The sequence below is a fragment of the Orcinus orca genome, chromosome 20 (genome assembly GCF_937001465.1).
Source record: "Orcinus orca chromosome 20, mOrcOrc1.1, whole genome shotgun sequence".
NCBI lineage: Eukaryota > Metazoa > Chordata > Mammalia > Artiodactyla > Delphinidae > Orcinus > Orcinus orca.
The window spans coordinates 1842976-1865485 of record NC_064578.1 but is presented as its reverse complement, the minus strand read 5'-3'; the positions used below and the strand labels follow the sequence as shown (position 1 = coordinate 1865485).

General features: G+C 46.3%; 1 protein-coding gene across 12 annotated transcripts in view; it reads right to left on the bottom strand.

The window, feature by feature from the left end:
• Positions 1 to 22510, bottom strand: part of KLHDC4 (kelch domain containing 4) — a 61171-nt gene that overhangs the window by 3132 nt on the left and 35529 nt on the right. For 10 of the 12 annotated variants that reach the window (XM_033406298.2, XM_033406301.2, XM_033406296.2 and 7 more), the window contains 3 exons: positions 15327 to 15419; positions 4093 to 4252; positions 1564 to 1639 (listed from right to left, as the gene is read on the bottom strand). In XM_033406298.2, coding sequence (XP_033262189.1) covers positions 1564 to 1639; positions 4093 to 4252; positions 15327 to 15419 — 329 coding nt within the window. The remainder of the gene's footprint in view (positions 1 to 1563; positions 1640 to 4092; positions 4253 to 15326; positions 15420 to 22510) is intronic. The other 2 variants (XM_033406302.2, XM_033406297.2) reach the window with 1 other exon arrangement.

The window sequence follows — 22510 nt, the reverse complement described above, 5'->3', positions numbered from 1 at the left end:
CAAGATGTGGCCTGGCACAAAACATGTGGGAGTCTTCCCAACACGTCCAGAAAAAGGAACTGGGATGTTTTTTCTTTAATGAACATTTAAAAGAAGCGAGAGAAGCAGCCAACAGCAAGCCCCCCTGGAGGCGCAGCCCTAGCGGCACTAGTGGGCCACAAGGTCACTCACAACAACCAGCATCTAACGCTTAAAGAGAAGAGGAGAAGCATCAGCGTGCCCTGCACGTGGCTGCGGGAGTCGCTTTCCCGGCCACGGAAAATGCGTCTCAGGACACGGATGCGTGCCCTGCACGTGGCTGCCGGATGCGTCTCAGGACACGCCATGTACTTTTCACTGGGGGCCAAGGGCCTGACGGCCAGACGCGGGGGCTGAACACAAGGGCTGGGGTCCCAATGCCTAGAACACAGTCCACTTTCAAGTTCAAGTGCACTGACATGTAAAAGGGGCTCTAAACCTTGGCTCCCACGTCCCCATCAGTCACCGCAATCCGGCGTGGTTGGGACCTGAGAAACACCTTGTATGTGACGTTTCTGCAGCCTCTGCTTGAAGAACATCACAGCAGGAAAGAGGAAACGTTCCTGCCCAGCAGGCCTCTTGTCTTACGGAGACGGGTCTCACAGGGGCCAAGGGGCAGCCAGGACCACACGGGCCCCATCCGCTCAAGCCCCTCTCCCATCACGTGCACCATGCAAACTAACCACCTCCCGACTTCTGAGCTTGAAAAATGAGCACTGGGAAGCCACCCTGGTGTCCATCAACAGAGGAACGGATATAGAAGATGTGTGTGTGTATACATACATACATACACACACACACACAGGAATATCACTCAGCCATGAAAAAGAATGAAACAATGCCATTTGCAGCAACCTGGAGGGACCTAGAGATTATCATACTAAGTGAAGTCAGACAGAGAAAGACAAATACCATATGAGATCACTTATATGTGGAATCTAAAAAAATGATACAAATGAACTTACTCACAGGAGAAACAGACTCACAGACAAAGAAAACAAACTTATGCTTACCAAAACGGAAAAGCAGGGAGGGATAAATTAGGAGTATGGGATTAACAGGTACACACTACTATATATAAAATAATTAACAAAAGACCTTCTCTATAGTACAGGAAACTCTACTCAATATTTTATAATAACCTATAAGGGAAAAGAATCTGAAAAACAACATATACACGTATGTATGACTGAATCATTTTGCTGTACACCTAAAACTAACACAACATTGTACATTAACTATACTTCAAATAAAAAAAACAAACAGTGGGCATTTCAACCCCACAAGATGCCTTCCAAAAGTCTACGTCCTAACATTAAGCAAGAACAAATGAGAGATGACACAGATGCCGTGGCCCCGCCCCCAAGAAGGGAGCTGTGGATGGACTGACATCACCCGTGTTTCTAACTCAGTGCGTCCTCAACGCCCCAGAGAGGACACGGGGGCTGTTCTTGGAGTGCCCCACCAGCCCCGCGACCCTCTGCCCGCTTCCCCCAGCGACACACTGACCACCCGCGTGGTCTGTCACCTGCACGGCGCACGTACCTTCTCTTCCCTCCTCAGCCTTCAGCAGGAACATGTCGGAGTGCTGGGTACCTCTGTCCACATCTTTCCTGACTCTCTGCAAAAGGAAAAGGGAGCCGTGACAAATGCCACGTGCTGTGCGAAGCCACGCAAGGCCCCCCAAGCTTGTGGTCCCGTCTCCCGTGGAGGTGACTCGCTAGCCTTCAGACCAGCCTCAAAATCTGAAACACAACAGGTTCCATCCAGACCGCCTCTGAACGGACAGAATAAATGACCACAGGCTGGGGACACCCCAGAGCTCTCCTCTCAGAGCTTCCTGTGGCTCCGGGCCGAGCCCTGCTCTGGATGGGCGGGGTTGCCGCAGGGACCCTCCTATCATTACACAGCCACCCTCCATCTCCAACCCCTGTGCCCTCGATTCCCATCGCCTTCCCAGTAACGGGATTCAAGCTTCGGTGCGAGGATCAAACGCTCTGTGCAGAAGCCGGCACAGCCATTCAAAGAGCTTTCCTGAGCTGCAGACAGCACAGCCCACCTCCACCCGGGCCTGCTGCTTCACCAGGCTTACGGCGCTGGGCAGACCGCACACTTCACTCTGCAGAGCAGCTGCACTGAGACAGCATATTCCTCTCTTCCAGCAGGCTAGCAGGGGGAGCGGCTGCCACTCCCATGCCCACCTTCCAGGCCAAAAGCCCAGCACTCTCAGGAACTAAATCCACACGAGGGGCTTCCCTGGTGGCGCAGTGGTTCAGAATCCGCCTGCCAATCCAGGGGACACGGGTTCGAGCCCTGGTCCGGGAAGATCCCACATGTCGCGGAGCAACTAAGCCCGTGCGCCGCAACTACTAAGCCTGCGCTCTAGAGCTCGCGTGCTGCAACTACTGAGCCTGCGTGCCACAACTACTGAAGCCCACACACCTAGAGCCTGTGCTCCACAACAAGAGAAGCCACCACAATGAGATGCCCACGCACTGCAAGGAAGAGTAGCCCCCGCTCACCGCAACCAGAGAAAACCCACACGCAGCAACGAAGACCCAACACAGCCAAAAATAAATAAATAAAATAAATAAAAAAAAATAAATACACACGAGGCCTTGCCCACTGGCCGCACACTGCAGGAATGCAGTGCCGTCTGCTTGTGTCGCAAACTTGATCACAGCCGGGCTCCAGCCCTTCCCTCTCAGCCCCTTGCCCTCCTGCACCTGCGGGCATCCACGGCACTGCTCCGCCGACAGCAACCTTCCTTCCTTAGAACCAACGAGCTGAGGGAAACTATCACGCTGTCACATTTCAATACACCCCCCCGAGGCCTGTACGCCAGAGCCCTCCCTGAGAACGCCGCTCTGCCCGCCCAGGGCCACGGCTTCCACACAGTGGCCGGCGTGGCAGAGCCCGGGGCTGGGGAGGCAAGGAGGCTGCTCCCCATGAAGCATTAACTCCCACTCCACCTCCCCTTCCTGACAGGGGTGATGAGAGGCCCGTGCGCTAGTCCCTCACCCAATGGCCTGCGCGGTCCTTCCAGTAACGCGAATCACACTGGCCGGACACTCGCTCTCCTCACTGGACTAGAGGAGGACGCAGAATGTGCGTGAAGCCCTGGAGCTGTCAAACTTCCCCCAGGGCGTGCAAGGCTCTGCACGGGGTCTCAGCTCGTCCCCAAGGGGGAGTGGACGCTAACGCCACAGAGCAGGGACTTGGGCGTGCACCTGACAGAGCTTTCCTTCCGCTGCTCGCAAATCTCTGTCTCGTACAGTATTAACGGAGCCCAAAGACATCTGAGAGAGCCGTGTACCAAGGGTCACAACACTACGCTGCTCCTGTGGAGGGCGTTCCCACCCAGAACCCCAGTGTCACACCCACGCCTTTACCACCAACTCTGGTAAATTCCCCGTGAGTGCCAACAGAGCAGCTTCTCACTGCCATCAAATGCCGAAGGCCTGGTGTGAGTGGCCCCTGGCTCAAAGGGACTCGGATCACCCCCCAGCTGTCCGCGTGGCTGCAGAAAAGCCGCATTTGGGAGTCAGGCGCTGCTTGGATTGAAGTGGCATCAGCCTGACGAGGGCTTGCTGTTCATCACCCGGTTTTGCTGAGGAGCATCTACTGCGACAAAGCATCAGTTCTGGGCACTGCACACAGCTTCTGGCGACAGCCGCCTGTTTCGCAGGGCCCTCCCAGCTGTCACGCGTCTAGCCACACCCCAGGCAGGTCACAACCACAAATCCCAAGTCAGTTTTCCTTTCCAGAACAAGGGCTGGCCGCTGGCTGGGTGGGGGTGTGGCAGGGTGGACGGAGGTGGCCAGGGCACCTCCCTGCCACAGCCATCACTTACGCTGCGTGTTTCAGGGGCATGTGGATAAGAACGCAATGTGACCGTAAAGAACCTTAGTGTGTTCACACAGGAGCAGATCAACACCACCTCTGTCCACTTCTCATTCAACAGAAAGGACTGTTCATATTAATCTAATGAACTATTATTTGAAGTTTTCATCGCTGGTGAAACTGAAAAGGCAGCAGACAGAAGTCACTCTGCATCCCACACGCGCGTCTTACCTGCTTCGAGTAGCCCCCGTAGATGACGATGCTGCCCTGGGCGGTGACGGTCATCTGGCAGCCTGACCTGGGTGTGGGCCCAGTCCCGGACGGGGACAGCCTGCTCCACGTGAAAGCGTCCAGGTTGAAGGCATACAGGTCATTGTAATAGATGTAATCTCTGTTATAATACAGGAACACAAACAAAAAGGCGGTGACATGAAAAAGTGAACTTGATCTAAAATAAAGGTACGTTTGCTACCGTATGTACTAAGTTATTGGCTTAATTAAAGTTTAAATTCATAGGAAAGGACAGCAAGCCTATGTGGGTTTGCACTTGAAGCCAGAAATAACGCTGGCCCAGAGAAGCACTATAACATGCCTGGATCAGAAAGTCTTTTCCTTCTGAAAGTTACGTGATACATCCTTACACAGCTTATACAATCACAGTCTTGCAAAACAACTCCATTAGTTTTCTGTATGTGTAACCTTAAGCGGGACAATGAACTATGCACCAATACCCTGCATCCTCGGAAGGGAGATACTACAGCTTGGCAAGCGCTGTGGAGACCCCAGGCTGGGCAGAGATGGGGCAAAGCGTTCCTGGAACCGAGAGAGAACTCCTGGAGCCCACAAGCCCGAGCCAAAGCCCAGAGGCCGTGGCTGAGGCATCCAAGAGGCACAGCGGCCTTGCCCTGCTCAACGCTCCTGGGGCTTCAGTGGCAAAGGACTCAAAACACACATGGGGCCTTGAGGAGGGAGCACGTGTGTGAGGAAAGCAGCAGTTCTGCCAGAGACACAGAGGCAACCGTGTGTCCTGACGGGAATTTCACAGGTGGCCACGGGCAAAGTCAAGGGGCCTCGGGTCAGAATTACACGGAAGAATGAGAGATGCTCCCCAGCTACTCCACACGGAGAGCTGGGCCCGACGTTCGCAGGAAGAAAGCACGGATGCACGGAAGGACTGAGCAGCCCCAGCGGTCAGATGTGATTCCTGACTCCCCTGCTGCACTCAGGTCACCCACGTCTGGCGCCCTGCAGCCAACGTGCAGGTCACTGAGCTCCCCGGAATGCTGTCCAAAGCAGGGCACTGGGAACAGGGTGAGCCACGTGACCTCTCCACCAGACACGTCCTTCCGCGGGAGGAGGGCTTTTAAGTGGATGAACTGAGGAACCAGGGGCACAGTTTTTAAAAGACTTCACCACATTCCACAGTTTTCTCAGATTTCACGTTGCAAATTTCCAGGAAAAAAAATATTCTATTCTGCACGTAGGGTAAACAACAACTGTCATTGGGTTTTAAAGGTCAAACTGTACTTTGTTTAATATGGATGGTGACCACACAGATACCTGTTTGAGGAACTTCAACTTTTCTATATGTTTAAAATACTTCATAAAAAATAATTTTAAACAAAGTAACAGATAATAGCTTTTGAAAAACGTTCTGAGTTTGAAATGGTTCCAAGTTACAACCGCTGTAAAACCTGAGTCATTTCGTAACCTGTGAGTTTCAGGAGAAGGGCCTGCGTAGACCCCACTCACTGTCCCGCACACGACAGGTGCTGAACTAACACACTGACGTCTCATGAACCCCCGTGTCTGCAATGGCAAACGATTATGTGCTTTGTTCAGGGTTTTAACTGTAAACAACAATCCTTTAAATAAGAATTTTAAGAAACAGAGCAGGCTCTCTTCTCCAAAATGGCAAGAAACCAAACACGTGCAGGTCAGGAAACGGACCATGGGCAGGAGATGGACCAGGACAGGGCAGGGAGCCGGGGTGGAGGCAGGAGACGGACCAGGGGTAGGAGATTAACCAGGACAGAAAACCAGGGTGTAGGCAAGAGACAAACCAGGAGCAGGAGACGTTACCAGGGGCAGGGAGCCGAGGGGTGCAGCACGACAGAATATGGGAGCAACTGAACATCTGCAATCTTTGGTCGAGGACAAGTTCTACTACCTAACAGTTACCTTGGTTTCCTCATCTTTAACTTGAGATGATATAACCTACTCTCCCTACAGCTTGGTTTTTAAGTGAATTTCACTTGGTGAACTTTGTGACGAGACATAAAATTTAAGCACTATTATACCCAGATTCGCCTTTAAGATACACAATCATTCCTTGTTTTATGTGAATTCGACTTTAAAAATCTCCTCGCAAAGCACTTAAGGATTATACCCTGGGAGACCTTCAAGATGGCAGAAGAGTAAGATGCGGAGATCACCTTCCTCCCCACAGATACACCAGAAATACATCTACACGTGGAACAACTCCTACAGAACACCTACTGAAGGCTGGCAGAAGACCTCAGACCTCCCAAAAGGCAAGAAACTCCCCACGTACCTGGGTAGGGCAAAAGAAAAAAGAAAAAACAGAGACAGAAGAATAGGAACGGGACCTGCACCAGTGGGAGGGAGCTGTGAAGGAGGAAAGGTTTCCACACACTAGGAGCCCCTTCACTGGCGGAGACGGGGTGGGGATGGCAGGGGGAAGCTTCAGAGCCACGGAGGAGAGCGCAGCAACAAGGGTGCGGAGGGCAAAGCGGAGAGATGCCTGCACAGAGGATCGATGCCAACCAGCACCCACCAGCCCGAGAGGCTTGTGCTCACCCACCGGGGCGGGCGGGGGCTGGGGGCTGAGGCTCAGGCTTCGGAGGTCAGATCCCAGGGAGAGGACGGGGGTTGGCGGCATGAACACAGCCTGAAGGGGGCTGTGTGCCACAGCTAGCCAGGACGGTGTCCGGGAAAAAGTCTGGAACTGCCTAGGAGGCAAGAGACCATTGTTTCGGGTGCACGAGGAGAGGGGATTCAGAGCGCTGCTTAAAGGAGCTCCAGAGACGGGCGCGAGCCACGGCTATCAGCGCGGACCCCAGAGGCGGGCATGAGACGCTAAGGCTGCTGCTGCCGCCACCAAGAAGCCTGTGTGCGAGCACAGGTCACTCTCCACACCTCCCTGCACCTCCTGTGCAGCCCGCCACTGCCAGGGTCCCGGGACCCAGGGACAACTTCCCCGGGAGAACGCATGGCGCGCCTCAGGCTGGTGCAACGTCACGCCGGCCTCTGCCGCCGCAGGCCTGCCCCGCACTCCGTGCCCCCCCACCGGCCTGAGTGAGCCAGAGCCCCCAATCAGCGGCTCCTTTAACCCCGTCCTGTCTGAGTGAAGAACAGACGCCCTCCGGCGACCTACACGCAGAGGCGGGGCCCCATCCAAAGCTGAGCCCCTGGGAGCTGTGAGAACAAAGAAGAGAAAGGGAAATCTCTCCCAGCAGCCTCAGGAGCAGACGATTAAAGCTCCACAGTCAACTTGATGTACCTGCATCTGTGGAATACATGAATAGACAGCGAGTCATCCCAAAACTGAGGCGGTGCACTTTGGGAGCAACGATATTTGTATTTTTTTCCTTTTTCTCTTTTGCGGGTGTGTATGTGTATGCTTCTGTGTGTGATTTTCTCTGTGTAGCTTTGCTTTTACCTTTTATCCTAGGGTTTTGTCTGTCAGGGGTTTTTTTGGTTTGTTTAGTATAATAGATTTTAGTGCTTGTTATCAGTGGTGGATTTGTTTTTTGGTTCGGTTGCCCTCTTCTTTCCTTTTTTAAATTACTTTTTAATTTTAAATAATTATTTTTTTATTTTAATAACTTTATTTTATTTTGTTTTTCTTTCTTTCCTTCTTTTTTTCTCCCTTTTATTCTGAGCCATGTGGATGATAGGGTCTTGGTGCTCCAGCCGGGTGTCATGGTTGTGCCTCTGAGGTGGGAGAGCCTAGGTCAGGACATTGGTCCACCAGAGACCTCCCAACTCCACGTAATATCAAACAGCGAAAATCTCCTGGAGATCTCCATCTCAACGCTAAGACCCAGCTCCACTCAACAACCAGGAAGCTACAGTGCTGCACACCCTATGCCAAACAACTAGCAAGACAGGAACACAACCCCACCCATTAGCAGAGAGGCTGCCTAAAATCATAAGGTCACAGACACTCCAAAACACACCACCGGACGCAGACCTGCCCGAGAGAAAGACAAAGTCCAGCCTCATCCACCAGAACACAGGCACTAGTCCCCTCCACCAGGCAGCCTACACAACTCACTGAACTAACCTTAGCCACTAGGGGCAGACAGCAAAAACAACAGGAACTACGAACCTGCAGCCTGCGAAAAGGAGACCCCAAACATAGTAACTGAAGCAAAATGAGAAGACAGAGAAACACACAGCAGATGAAGGAGCAAGGTAAAAACCCACCAGACCTAACAAATGAAGAGGAAACTGGCAGTCTACCTGAAAAAAGAATTCAGAGTAACGACAGTAAAGATGATCCAAACTCTTGGAAATAGAATGGAGAAAATACAATGAACGTTTAACAAGGACCTAGAAGAACTAAAGAGCAAGCAAACAATGAACAACACAATAAATGAAATTAAAAATTCTCTAGAAGGAATCAATAGCAGAATAACTGAGGCAGAAGAAAGGATAAGTGACCTGGAAGATAAAATAGTGGAAATAACTGCTGCAGAGCAGAATAAAGAAAAAAGAATGAAAAGAATTGAGGACAGAGGCTTCCCTGGTGGCACAGTGGTTAAGAATCTGCCTGCCAGTGCGGGAGACATGGGTTCAAGCCCTGGTCTGGGAAGATCCCACATGCCGCGGAGCAACTAAGCCCATGCACCACAACTACTGAGACTGCGCCCCAGAGCCACCAAGCCACAACTACTGAGCCCGTGTACCACAAGTGCTGAAGGCCGTGCACCTAGAGCCCATGCTCCCAACAAGAGAAGCCACCACAGTGAGAAGCCTGCACACTGCAACAAAGAGTAGCCCCCGCGTGCAACAACTAGAGAAAGCCCACGCACAGCAACGAGGACCCAACGCAGCCAAAAATAAAAATAAATAAAATAAAATAAATTTATATAAAAAAAAAAGAATCGAGGACAGTCTCCGAGACCTCTGGATCAACATTAAACGCACCAACGCACCAACATTCGAATAACCCCACCAACATTAGGGGTCCCAAAAGAAGAGGAGAAAAACAAAGGGACTGAGAAAATATCTGAAGAGATTATAGCTGAAAACTTCCCTAATATGGGAAAGGAAATAGTTAATCAAGTCCAGGAAGCACAGAGAGTCCCATACAGGATAAATCCAAGGAGAAAAACGCCAAGACACATATTAATCAAACTATCAAAAATTAAATACAAAGAAAAAATATTATAAGCAGCAAGGGAAAAGCAACAAATAACATGCGAGGGAATCCCCATAAGGTTAACAGCTGATCTTTCAGCAGAAACTCTATAAGCCAGAAGAGAGTGGCAGGATATACTTAAAGTGATGAAAGGGAAAAACCTACAACCAAGATTACTCTACCCAGCAAGGATCTCACTCAGATTTGACAGAGAAATTAAAACCTTTACAGACAAGCAAAAGCTAAGAGAATTCAGCACCACCAAACCAGCTTTACAACAAATGCTAAAGGAACTTGTCTAGGCAGGAAACACAAGAGAAAGTAGAGACCTACGATAACAAACCCAAAACACCTAAGAAAATGGTAATAGGAACATACATATCGATAATTACCTTAAATATAAATGCATTAAATACTCCAACCAAAAGACACAGACTGGCTGAATGGATACAAAAACAAGACCCATATATATGCTGTCTGTAAGAGACCCACTTCAGACCTAGGGACACATACAGACTGAAAGTGAGGGGATGGAAAAAGATATTCCATGCAAATGGAAATCAAAAGAAAGCTGGAGTAGCAACTCTCATATCAGACAAAATAGACTTTAAAATAAAGTCTAGGGCTACCCTGGTGGCGCAGTGGTTGAGAGTCCGCCTGCCGATGCAGGGGACACAGGTTCGTGCCCCGGTCCGGGAAGATCGCACATGCCGCGGAGCGGCTGGGCCCGTGAGCCATGGCCGCTGAGCCTGCGCGTCCAGAGCCTGTGCCCCACAACGGGAGGGGCCACAGCAGTGAGAGGCCCGCATACCGCCAAAACAAAAACAAAAAAAATAAAATAAAGTCTATTTTATTTTAGATGTTACATAATGATCAAGGGATCAATCCAAGAAGAAGATATAACAACTGTAAACATTTATGCACCCAACACAGGAGCACCTCAATACATAAGGCAAATGCTAACAGCCATAAAAGGGGAAAGCGACAGTAACACAATCATAGTAGGGGACTTTAACACCCCACTTTCACCAATAGACAGATCATCCAAAATGAAAATAAATAAGGAAACACAAGCTTTAAATGATACATTAAACAAGACGGACTTAATTGATATTTATAGGACATTCCATCCAAAAACAACAGAATACACTTTCTTCTCAAGTGCTCATGGAACATTCTCTAAGACAGATCATATCCTGGGTCACAAATCAAGCCTTGATAAATTTAAGAAAACTGAAATCGTATCAAGTATCTTTTCCGATGACAACACTATGAGACTAGATATCAATTACAGGAAAAAATCTGTAAAAAATACAAACACATGGAGGCTAAACAATACACTACTTAATAACCAAGAGATCACTGAGGAAATCAAAAAATACCTAGAAACAAATGACAATGAAAACACGACGACCCAAAACCTATGGGATGCAGCAAAAGTAGTTCTAAGAGGGAAGTTTATAGCAATACAATGCTACCTTAAGAAACAAGAAACATCTCAAATAAACAAGCCAACCTTACACCTAAAGCAATTAGAGAAAGAAGAACAAAGAAACCCCAAAGATAGCAGAAGGAAAAAAATCATAAAGATCAGATCAGAAATAAATGAAAAAGAAATGAAGGAAACAATAGCAAAGATCAATAAAACTAAAAGCTGGCTCTTTGAGAAGATAAACAAAATTTGATAAACCACTAGCCAGACTCAGCAAGAAAAAAAGGGAGAAGACTCAAATCAATAGAATTAGAAATGAAAAAGGAGAAGTAACAACTGACACTGCAGAAATACAAAGGATCATGAGAGATTACTACAAGCAACTGTATGCCAATAAAATGGACAACCTGGAAGAAATGGACAAATTCTTAGAAAAGCACAACCTTCCGAGACTAAACCAGGAAGAAATAGAAAATATAAACAGACCAACGCCAAGCAGTGATATTGAAACTGTGATTAAAAACCTTCCAACAAACAAAAGCCCAGGACCAGATGGATTACAGGCGAATTCTATCAAACATTTAGAGAAGAGCAACACCTATCCTTCTCAAACTCTTCCAAAATATAGCAGAGGGAGGAATACTCCCAAACTCATTCTACGAGGCCACCATCACCCTGATACCAAAACCAGACAAAGATGTCACAAAGAAAGAAAACTACAGGCCAGTATCACTGAGGAACATAGATGCAAAAATCCTCAACAAAATACCAGCAAACAGAATCCAACAGCACATTAAAAGGATCATACACCATGATCAAGTGGGGTTAATTCCAGGAATGCAAGGATTCTTCAATATTCGCAAATCAATCAATGTGATACACCATATTAACAAATTGAAGGACAAAAACCACACGATCATCTCAATAGATGCTGAAAAGGCTTTTGAAAAAATTCAACACCCATTTATGATAAAAACCCTCCAAAAAGTAGGCATAGAGGGAACTTATCTCAACATAATAAAGGCCATATATGACAAACCCACAGCCAACATCGTTCTCAATGTGAAAAACTGAAACCATTTCCACTAAGATAAGGAACAAAACAAGGTTGCCCACTCTCACCACTATTATTCAACATTGTTTTGGAAGTTTTAGCCACAGCAATCAGAGAAGAAAAAGAAATAAAAGGAATCCAAATCAGAAAAGAAGTAAAGCTGTCACTGTTTGCAGATAACATGATACTATAAATAGAGAATCCTAAAGACTCTACCAGAAAACTAGTAGAGCTAATCAATGAATTTGGTAAAGTAGCAGGAGACAAAATTAATGCACAGAAATCTCTTGCATCCCTATACACTAATGATGAAAAATCTGAAACAGAAATTAAGGAAACACTCCCATTTACCACTGCAACAAAGAGAATAAAATACCTAGGAATAAACGTACCTAAGGAGACAAAAGACCTGTATGCAGAAAACTATAAGACACTGATGAAAGAAATTAAAGATGATACAAACAGATGGAGAGACATACAGTGTTCTTGGATTGGAAGAATCAACATTGTGAAAATGACTATACTACCTAAAACAATCTACAGATTCAGTGCAATCCCTATCAAACTACCACTAGCATTTTTCACAGAACTAGAACAAAAAATTTCACAATTTGTATGGAAACACAAAAGACCCCGAATAGCCAAAGCAATCTTGAGAAAGAAAAACAGACCTGGAGGAACCAGGCTCCCTGACTCTGGACTATACTACAAAGCTACAGTAATCAAGACAGTCCAGTACTGGCACAAAACCAGAAATATACATCAACAGAAAGCCCAGAGATCAACCCACACATATATGGTCACCTTATTTTTGATAAAGGAGGCAAGAATATACAATGGAGAAAAGACAGTCTTTAAGTGGTGCTGGGAAAACTGGACAGCTACATGTAAAAGAATGAAATTAGAACACTCCCTAATAACATACACAAAAATAAGCTCAAAATGGATTAAAGACCTAAATGTAAGGCCAGAAACTATCAAACTCTTAAGAGGAAAACATAGGCAGAACACTCTATGACATAAATCACAGCAAGAGGCTTTTTGACCCACCTCCTAGAGAAATGGAAATAAAAACAAAAATAAACAAATGGGACCTAATGAAACTTAAAAGCTTTTGCACAGCAAAGGAAACCATAAACAAGACGAAAAGACAACCCTCAGGAGTGGGAGAATATATTTGCAAATGAAGCAACTGACAAAGGATTCATCTCCAAAATTTATAAGCAGCTCATGCAGCTCAATATCAAAAAAATAACCCAATCCAAAAATGGGCATAAGACCTAAACAGACATTTCTCCAAAGAAGATATACAGATTGCCAACAAACACATGAAAGAATGCTCAACATCATTAATCATTAGAGAAATGCAAATCAAAACTACAAATGAGGTATCACCTCACACCAGTCAGAATGGCCATCATCAAAAAATCTACAAACAATAAATGCTGGAGAGGGTGTGGAGAAGAGGGAACCCTTTTGCACTGTTGGTGGGAATGTAAATTGATACAGCTACTATGGAGAACAGTATGGAGGTTCCTTAAAAAACTAAAAAGAGAATTACGATATGACCCAGCAATCCCAGTACTGGGCATATACCCTGAGAAAACCATAATTCAAAAAGAGACATGTACCACAATGTTCACTGCAGCACTATTTACAATCACCAGGACATGGAAGCAACCTAAGTGTCCATCAACAAATGAAAGGATAAAGAAGATGTGGCACATATATACAATGGAATATTACTCAGCCATAAAAATAAACGAAACTGAGTTATCTGTAGTGAGGTGGATGTACCTAGAGTCTGTCACTCAAGAGTGCAGTAAGTCAGAAAGAGAAAAACAAATACTGTATGCTAACACATATATATCGAACCTAAAAAAAAAAAAGTTATGAAGAACCTAGGGGCAGGACAGGAATAAAGATGCAGACATAGAGAATGGACTTGAGGACATGGGGAGGGGGAAGGGTAAGCTGGAATGAAGTGAGAGAGTGGCATGGACTTATATACACTACCAAATGTAAAACAGACAGCTAGTGGGAATCAGTCGCATAGCACAGGGAGATCAGCTCGGTGCTTTGTGACCACCTAGAGGGGTGGGATAGGGAGGTTGGGAGGGAGACGCAAGAGGGAGGGGATATGGGGATATATGTATAGCTGATTCACTTTGTTATACAGCAGAAACTAACACACCATTGTAAAGCAATTAAACTCCAATAAAGATGTTAAAAAAGAATTAAAAGAAAAAAGAATTATATCCCCTTTTCTCAACTAATGAAAATATTTTTTGTTCGTGAAAAAAAACCTGAAACCTTAACTGAGCCAGATCGACACCAGGATGCCTCAGCTCGGGTAGGGAACAGTGAACACAGAAACGCTCGCTCCCGTTAACGTACCGAGCGCCACTCTCTCCACATATACGTGCAAGGACTTATTTTCACGAGCCAGTGAGTATCATAAAAAATGTGTGCCAGGAGCTTCCCTGGTGGCGCAGCGGTTGAGAGTCCGCCTGCCGGTGCAGGGGACACGGGTTCGTGCCCCGGTCTGGGAAGATCCCACATGCCGCGGAGCGGCTAGGCCCGTGAGCCATGGCCGCTGAGCCTGCACGTCCAGAGCCTGTGCTCCGCAACGGGAGAGGCCACTACAGTGAGAGGCCCGCGTACCGCAAAAAAAAAAAAACAAAAAAAGTGTGCCAATGGAGTCACACTGAAAAAAGTGTGTGTGCTGCCACAACGAGTTGATGAGTATGTTATTTTTTAAAGGAGTAGGGAACAGAGGAGCATGTGAAACGAGGCACCAGCGAGAAAGCCATCCACCCACCTTGTCTGACACGGCCCGAGGTCAGAGGAAACGCACCACCTGCGGAGCCTGCACCAGGCATCAGAGCGGTCTGGATGTCTCACCCAGAGCCTTAGCATTTTACGACAGTGGCAGGAACTAACCTGTTCACCAAGTGTCTTCTTTTTCTGGACTGAACTAATAAGGTCATTCAAGAAAGTATCAGTATAGATGATGGGCTTAAAACCCCCAGAGAACATGCCGCCAGGCTGGGCACATAAGCACTGTGGCGACACAACCAGGCACAGCAGACCTGGATGTCCCCTCAGGTCCCTCTGCAGGATGCAAGCTGCCACATGCTCCCCGTCGGGCGGATTGTAAAGTTATTTTAGCCTCGTGCTTCTCAAAGTGGGGTTCCCTGGCCAGCAGCAGCACCTGGAGGCTGAAGAAATGCAGATTCTCAGCCCAATCCCAGGCCCATGGAGTCACAGATCAGAGTCTGAACACGCCTTTCAGAGGATTCTCAATAGGCTGAAGTTTGAGCCCATCTTAGATAGGATCAGCCACATTACTTGCAGGCCTTGGTGCAAAATAAAACTGTGGGAACCTCTGTTCAGTAATTATGAAGAATCCCACGACAGTGACAACAGAGCATTAAACCAAGCCCAGGGCCCTCCTCTGCAGCTGCCCAGGCCGTTGGCCCTGGTTTAAGGGATGGGCAGCATTTTCCACGTGTAGTCAGAATGGTTCTTCACATAAGGAGCCCACTCCTTACAGCTCCAGGAGACATGGTCCTCGTGTTTGTACTGACCTTGTACTCTCATGGAAGCCACCAAAAAGGATTAACTGTCTCTTCCAGGCCACCATCCGATGTCCACTCCGTCCTGAAGGACCGCCTGGTGATCTAAAATTGAACAACAAAAAAAGAGGAGCTTGGCAGATGGCGGAAGAGTAGGACGTGGAGCTCACCTCCTCCCACAAACACCAAAATACATGTACAAGGGGAACGACTCGCACAGAACATCTACGGAACGGAATGCTGGCACAAGACCTCAGACCTCCGAAAGCACAAAAAAACCTCCACATAACTGGGTAGAACAAAAGGAAAAAGAAAAAAAAGTGAAAGGAGTTGGGACGGGACCTACACCCCAGAGAGGGAGCTGTGAAGGAGGAAAGGTTGCTGCACCGTGGGAAGTCCACTCATCGTCAGGGAGATCAGCCTGGACAGACGGGGAGCTCTGAAGCCTGAGGGGAGCTAACAGCCAGTTTACGGAAGGCAACACGGAGAGTGCCCTGCACAGACCGTCGGTACAGCTGCCCTGCACCCCCCAGCGTGAGACACTCATCCACAGGCACGGGGGGGCAGCTGGGTGCTGAAGCCTGGGCTTCGGAGGTAAGACCCAGGGAGAGGACCAGAGCTGGCACACGGAGACAGCCTGAAGAGGCTGGACTGTGGCAACTGGGGGTGTGCTTGTAAGAAGCCTGGGCCTGTCAGAGAGGCAAGGCGCCATTGTTGGGGGGCATGTAAGGAGAGAAGCCGGACCACCATAAAAGCTTCCTTCCTTGTGCACGTGCTCTCAGTCAACGGGACACCACCTACACGAGCTCTGAGCTGGGTGTGAGCCGCCACCACCATCATGGGCTCTAGAGGCGGGCACGGGCCATCGCCACTGCTAAGACACACACAAGCAGACCCGAAGCGCTGCCCCCCGCTGTCCTGGGAGTGCACAGGCCACGACCACGAAGCCCGCGAGCAGGCCCCAAGCGCTGCCTCTGCTGCCCCAGGAGTGCACGGGCTGCCGCTGCCACCACAAGGCCCATGAAGAGGTACCAAGTGCTGCCTGCACCGTCTCCGGAGGGCATGGGCCACCACCACCAAGAGACCCGCCAGCAGGCGCCAGTCATTGTGCCCTCGTGGGAGCACGCAGGCCGCCACCGCCACTACGAGAACTGGGAGGAGGGGCCAATCGCTGCCCCCGCTGCCCAAAAGGCTCAGGGGCCGCAGCCACTGCAGGGAGGCCAAGAGGGGCTGATCGCCGTCCCCGCCACAGCAGGAGCGCACGGGCCCCCGCACCTGCACGCCCCGTATCAAGGGGATAACGTCCAGCACACACTGAGGAAAGAGGCAGCAAGCATCCAGACTGAAAGCAACCCCTCAAAGCCAGACAAGATGGCGGAGTAGAGGGTCACGCTCACCTCCTCTCAAGAAAACTCCAAAATCACAGCTAACTGCTAAACAACTATCAACAAAAAAGATTTCAGGGCTTCCCTGGTTGTGCAGTGGTTAAGAATCCACCTGCCAATGCAGGGGACACAGGTTCGGGCCCTGGTCTGGCAAGATCCCACATGCCGCAGAGCAACTAAGCCCGTGCACCACAACTACTGAGCCTGCGCTCTAGAGCCCGCGAGCCACAACTACTGAGCCCTCGTGCCACAACTACTGAAGCCCACAAGCCACAACTACTAAAGCCCGTGAACCACAACTACTGAAGCCCGCACACCTAGAGCCCATGCTCCGCTACAAGAGAAGCCACCACAATGACAAGCCCGCACACTGCAATGAAGAGTAGCCCCCACTCACCACAACTGGAGAAAGCCTGTGCGCAGCAACAAAGACCCAACTCAGCCATAAGTAAACAAACAAGCAAATTTTTTTTAAAAAGACCGGAACCTACGAAAAAAGATATTTTACACCCAAAGACAAAGCAGCAGCCACAACAAGATGGTAGGAGGGGCACTTTCACAATATAATCAAATTCCATACCCACCAGGTGGGTGACCAACAAACTGGAAAATAATTATATGGTAGAGGTCCTCCCACAGGAGTGAGAATTCTGAGCCCCACGTCAGGCTCCTCAGCCTGAGGGTCTGGCCTCAGGAGGAAGAGCCCCCAGAGCTCTTGGCTTTCCAGGCCAGCAGGGCTTGAGTGCAGGAGCTCCACAGGACCGGGGGAAACAAGAGACGCCACTCCTGGAGGGCACACACAAGATTTCGTGGGCAATGGGACCCAGCACAAAGCAGTGACTCCACAGGAGCCTGGGACAGACATACCTGTGGGTCTTGGACGGTCTCCTGGGGAGGCAGGGATCAGCTGTGGCTCACTGTGGGGGCAAGGACACTGGCGACAGAGGCCCCAGGGAATATGATCAACGTGAGCTCTCCTGCAGGTCACCATCTTGGCACCAAGACCTGGCCCCACCCAACAGCCAGGAGGCTGTAGTGCTGGGATGCCTCAGGCCAAACAACCAGCAGGGGAAACACAGCCCCACCCATCAGCAGACAGGCTGCCTAAAGTTGTAATGAGCTCACAGTTACCTCTAAGCACACCCCCTGACATGGGCCTGTCCACCAGAGGGACAAGACCCAGCTCCACCCACCAGTGGGCTGGCTCCAGTCCCTCCCACCAGGAAGCCGGCACAAGCCCAGCACCAACCTCACCTACCAAGGGCAGACACCAAAAACAAGAGGAACTACAATCCTGCAGCCTGCAGAAAGGAGACCACAAACACAGAAAGTTAGACAAAAAGAGATGACAAAGAAGTATGTGCCAGATGAAGGAACAAGATAAAAACCCAGAAGAACTAAGTGAAGTGGAGATAGGCAAGCTACCTGAAAAAGAATTCAAAGTAATTATAGTAAAGATGACCCAAGATCTCAGAAAAAGAATGGAGGCACAGACCGAGAAGATACAAGAATGTTTAATAAAGAGCTAGAAGATTTAAAGAACAAACAGATGAACAACACAATACCTGAAATGAAAACTACATTGAAAAGAATCGACAGCAGAATAAATGAGGCAGAAGAATGAATAAATGAGCTGGACAACAGAGTGGTGGAAATTATTGCCACAGACCAGAATAAAGAAAAAAGAATGAAAAGAAATAAGGACAGCCTCACAGACCTTTGAGACAACATGAAACACATCAACATTCACAATATAGAACTCCTAGAAGAAGAGAGAGAGAAAGGGTCCAAGAAAATAGTTGAAGATATTATAGCCGAAAACTTCCCTAACATGGGAAAGGAAACACTCACTCAAGTCCAGTAAGTGCAGAGAGTCCCATACACGATAAACCCAAGGAGGAACACGCCAAGACACATATTAATGAAACTGACAAAAATTAAAGACAAAGAGAAAATATTAAAAGCAACAAGGGAAAAGCAACAAGTATCATACAAGGGAATCCCCATAAGGTTTTTTCAGCAGAAACTCTGCAGGCCAGAAGTGAGTGGCAGGATACACTTAAAGTAATGAAAGGGAAAAAGCTACAACCAAGAATACTCTACCCAGCACGGCTCTCGTTCAGATTCGAAAGAGAAATCGGAAGTTTTACAGACAAGCAAAAGCTAAGATAATTCAGCACCACCAAACCAGCTTTACAACAAATGCTAAAGGAACTTCTCTAGGTGGAAAAGGCCACAACTAGAAACAAGAAAATTATGAATGGGAAAGCTCACCAGTAAAGGCAAACACACAGAAAAGGTAGGAAATCACCCACACACAAATATGATATCAAAACCAGCCATCGTGAGAAGAGGAAAGTACAGATGCAGGATATAGGAAGTGTGTTTGAAATTAAGAGACCAGCAACTTAAAACAATCTTGTATATATTCAATATACAGACTGCTTTACCAAAACCTCATGGGAACCGCAAACCAAAAATCTACAATAGATACAACAAACACACACACACACAAAGCAATCCAAACACAAGACTAAGATAGTCATCAAATCACAAGAGAATAAAAGAAGAAGGGAAGAAAAAAGACCTACAAAAACAAATCCAAAACAATTAACAAAATGGCAATAAGAACATACATATCGAGAATTACCTTATATGGAAATGGTTTAAAGGCTCCAAACAAAAGACAAAGACTGCCTGAATGGATACAAAAACAAGACCCATATATACGCTGTCTACAAGAGACCCACTTCAGATCTAGGGACACATACAGTTTGAAAGTGAGGGGATGGAAAAAGGTATCCCATGCAAATAGAAATCAAAAGAAAGCTGGAGTAGCAATACTCATATCAGACAAAATAGACTTTAAAATAAAGACTGTTACAAGAAACAAAGAAGGACACTACCTAATGATCAAGGGGTAAATCCAAGAGGAAAATACAACAATTGTAAATATATATATACACCCAACATAGGAGCACCTCAACATGTAAGGCAAATGCAAACAGCCATAAAAGGAGAAATTGACAGTAACACAGTAATAGTAGGGGGCTTTAACATCCCACTTACATCAATGACAGATCATCCAGACAGAAAATCAGTAAGAAAACCCAGGCCATAAGTAACACCTTAGACCATCCAAAAGCAGCAGAATACACATTCTTCTCAAGTGCACATGGAACATTCTCCAGGATAGGTCACATGCTGGGCCACAAAGCAAGTCTTGGTGGATTTAAGAAAATTGAAATCATATCAAGCATCTTTTCCGACCACAACACTATGAGATTAGAAATCAATAACAGAAAGAACTTAAAAAAAATAACAATACAAACACGTGGAGGCTAAACAACGTGTTATTAAACAACCAATGGATCACTGAATAAATCAAAGAGTGAATAAATAAATAACTAGAGATAAAAGACAATGAAAACACGGGAATCCAAAACCTGTAGGATGTGGCAAAAGCAGCTCTAAGAAAGAAATTTACAGCAATACAATCTTACCTCAGGAAACAAGAAAAATCTCAAACAACCTAACTTATACCTAGAACAACTAGAGAAAGAAGAAGGAAACACAAAGTTAGTAGAAAAAAAAATCATAAAGGTCTGAGCAGAAATAAATAAAACAGAGACAGAAAACAATAGCAAAGATCAATGAAACTAAAAGCTGGTTCTTTGAAAAGATAAAATTGATAAACCTTTAGCCAGACTCATCAAGAAAAAAAGGGAGAGGGGTCAAATCAATAAAATTAGAAATGAAAAAGGAGAAGTCACTACTGACACCACAAAAAATACAAAGGATCATAAGAGACTACTACAAGCAACTATATGCCAATGAAATAGACAACCTAGAAGAAATGGACAAATTCTGAGAAAGGTACAACCTTCCAAGATGGAATCAGGAAGAAATAGAAAATATGAACAGACCAATCACAAGTACTGAAATTGAAACTGTGAGTAAAAAACTTCTGACAAACCAAAGTCCAAGACCACATGGCTTCACAGAGGAATTCTATCAAACATTTAAAGAAGAGTTAACACCTATCCTTCTGAAACTCTTCCCCAAAACTGCACAGGAATAAACATTCCCAAACTCATTCTATGAGTCCACCATCACCCTGATACCAAAACCAGACAAAAATACCACAAAAAAAGAAAATTACAGGCCAATATCACTGATGAATATACATGCAAAAATTCTCAACAGAATACTAGCAAACCAAATACAACAATACATTAAAAGGATCATACACCGCGATCCAGTGGCATTTATCCCAGGGATGCAAAAATTCTTCAATATACGCAAATCAACCAGTATGATACACATTAAAAAGTGAAAAATAAAAACCGTATGATCATCTCAATAGATGCAGAAAAAGCTTTTGACAAAGTTCAACACCCAGTAATGATAAAAACTCTCCAGAAAATGGGCAAAGAGGGAACGTACCTCAACATAATAAAGGCCATAGGCCATAGATGACCAATCCACAGCTAACATCATTCTCAATGGTGAAAAGCTGAAAGTATTTCCTCTAAGATCAGGAACAAGACAAAGATGTCCACTCTCGCCACTTTTATTCAACATAGTTTTGGAAGTCCTAGCCATGGCAATCAGAGAAGAAAAAGAAATAAAAGGAATTCAAATTGGAAAAAAAGAAGTAAAACTGTCACTGTTTGCAGATGACGTGATACTATACATAGAAAATCCTAAAGATGCTACCAGAAAACTACTAGAGCTCATCAATGAATTCGGAAAAGTTCCAGGACACAAAATTAATGCACAGAAATCTCTTGCATTCCTATACACTAACAATGAAAGATCAGAAAGAGAAATTAAGAAAACAATCCCATTTACCACCACATGAAAAAGAACAAAATACCTAGGAATAAACCTACCTAAGGAGGAAAAAAGACCCATACCCTGAAAACTATAAGACACTGATGAAAAAATCGAAGATGACACAAACAGATGGAAAGATATACCATGTTCTTGGATTGGAAGAATCAACACTGTCAAAATGACTATACTACCCAAAGCAATCTACAGATTCAGGGTAATCCCTATCAAATTACCAATGGTATTTTTCACAGAACTAGAAAAACAATTTTTTTAATTTCTATGGAAACACAAAAGACCCCAAATAGCCAAAGCAATCCTGCGAAAGAAAAACGGAGCTGGAGGAATCAGACTCCCTGACTTCCCACTATGCTACAAAGCTATAGTAATCAAAACAGTATGGTACTGGCACAAAAACAGAAATATAGATCAATGGGACAGGATAGAAAGCCCCAAAATAAACCCATACACCTATGATCAATTAATCTATGACAAAGGAGGCAAGAATATACAATGGAGAAAAGACATTCTCTTCAATAAGTGGTGCTAGGAAAACTAGGCAACTACATGTAAAAGAATGAAATGAGAACATTCTCTAACACCATACACAAAAATAAACTCAAAATGGATTAAAGATCTACTGTAAGGCTGGATATGATAAAACTCTTAGAGGAAAACATAGGCAGAACACTCTGACATAAATCACAGCAATATTTTTTTTGGATCCACCTCCTAGAGAGTAATGAAAATAAAAACAAAAATAAACAAATGGGACCTAATGAAACTTAAAAGCTTTTGCACAGCAAAGGAAACCATAGAAAACAAAAAGACAACCCACAGAATGGGAGAAAATATTTGCAAATGAAGTGACTGACAAGGGATTAATCTCCAAAATATATACACAGCTCACGCAGCTCAATATCAAAAAAAAACCAAACAACCCAATCAAAAAATGGGCAGAAGGGGCTTCCCTGG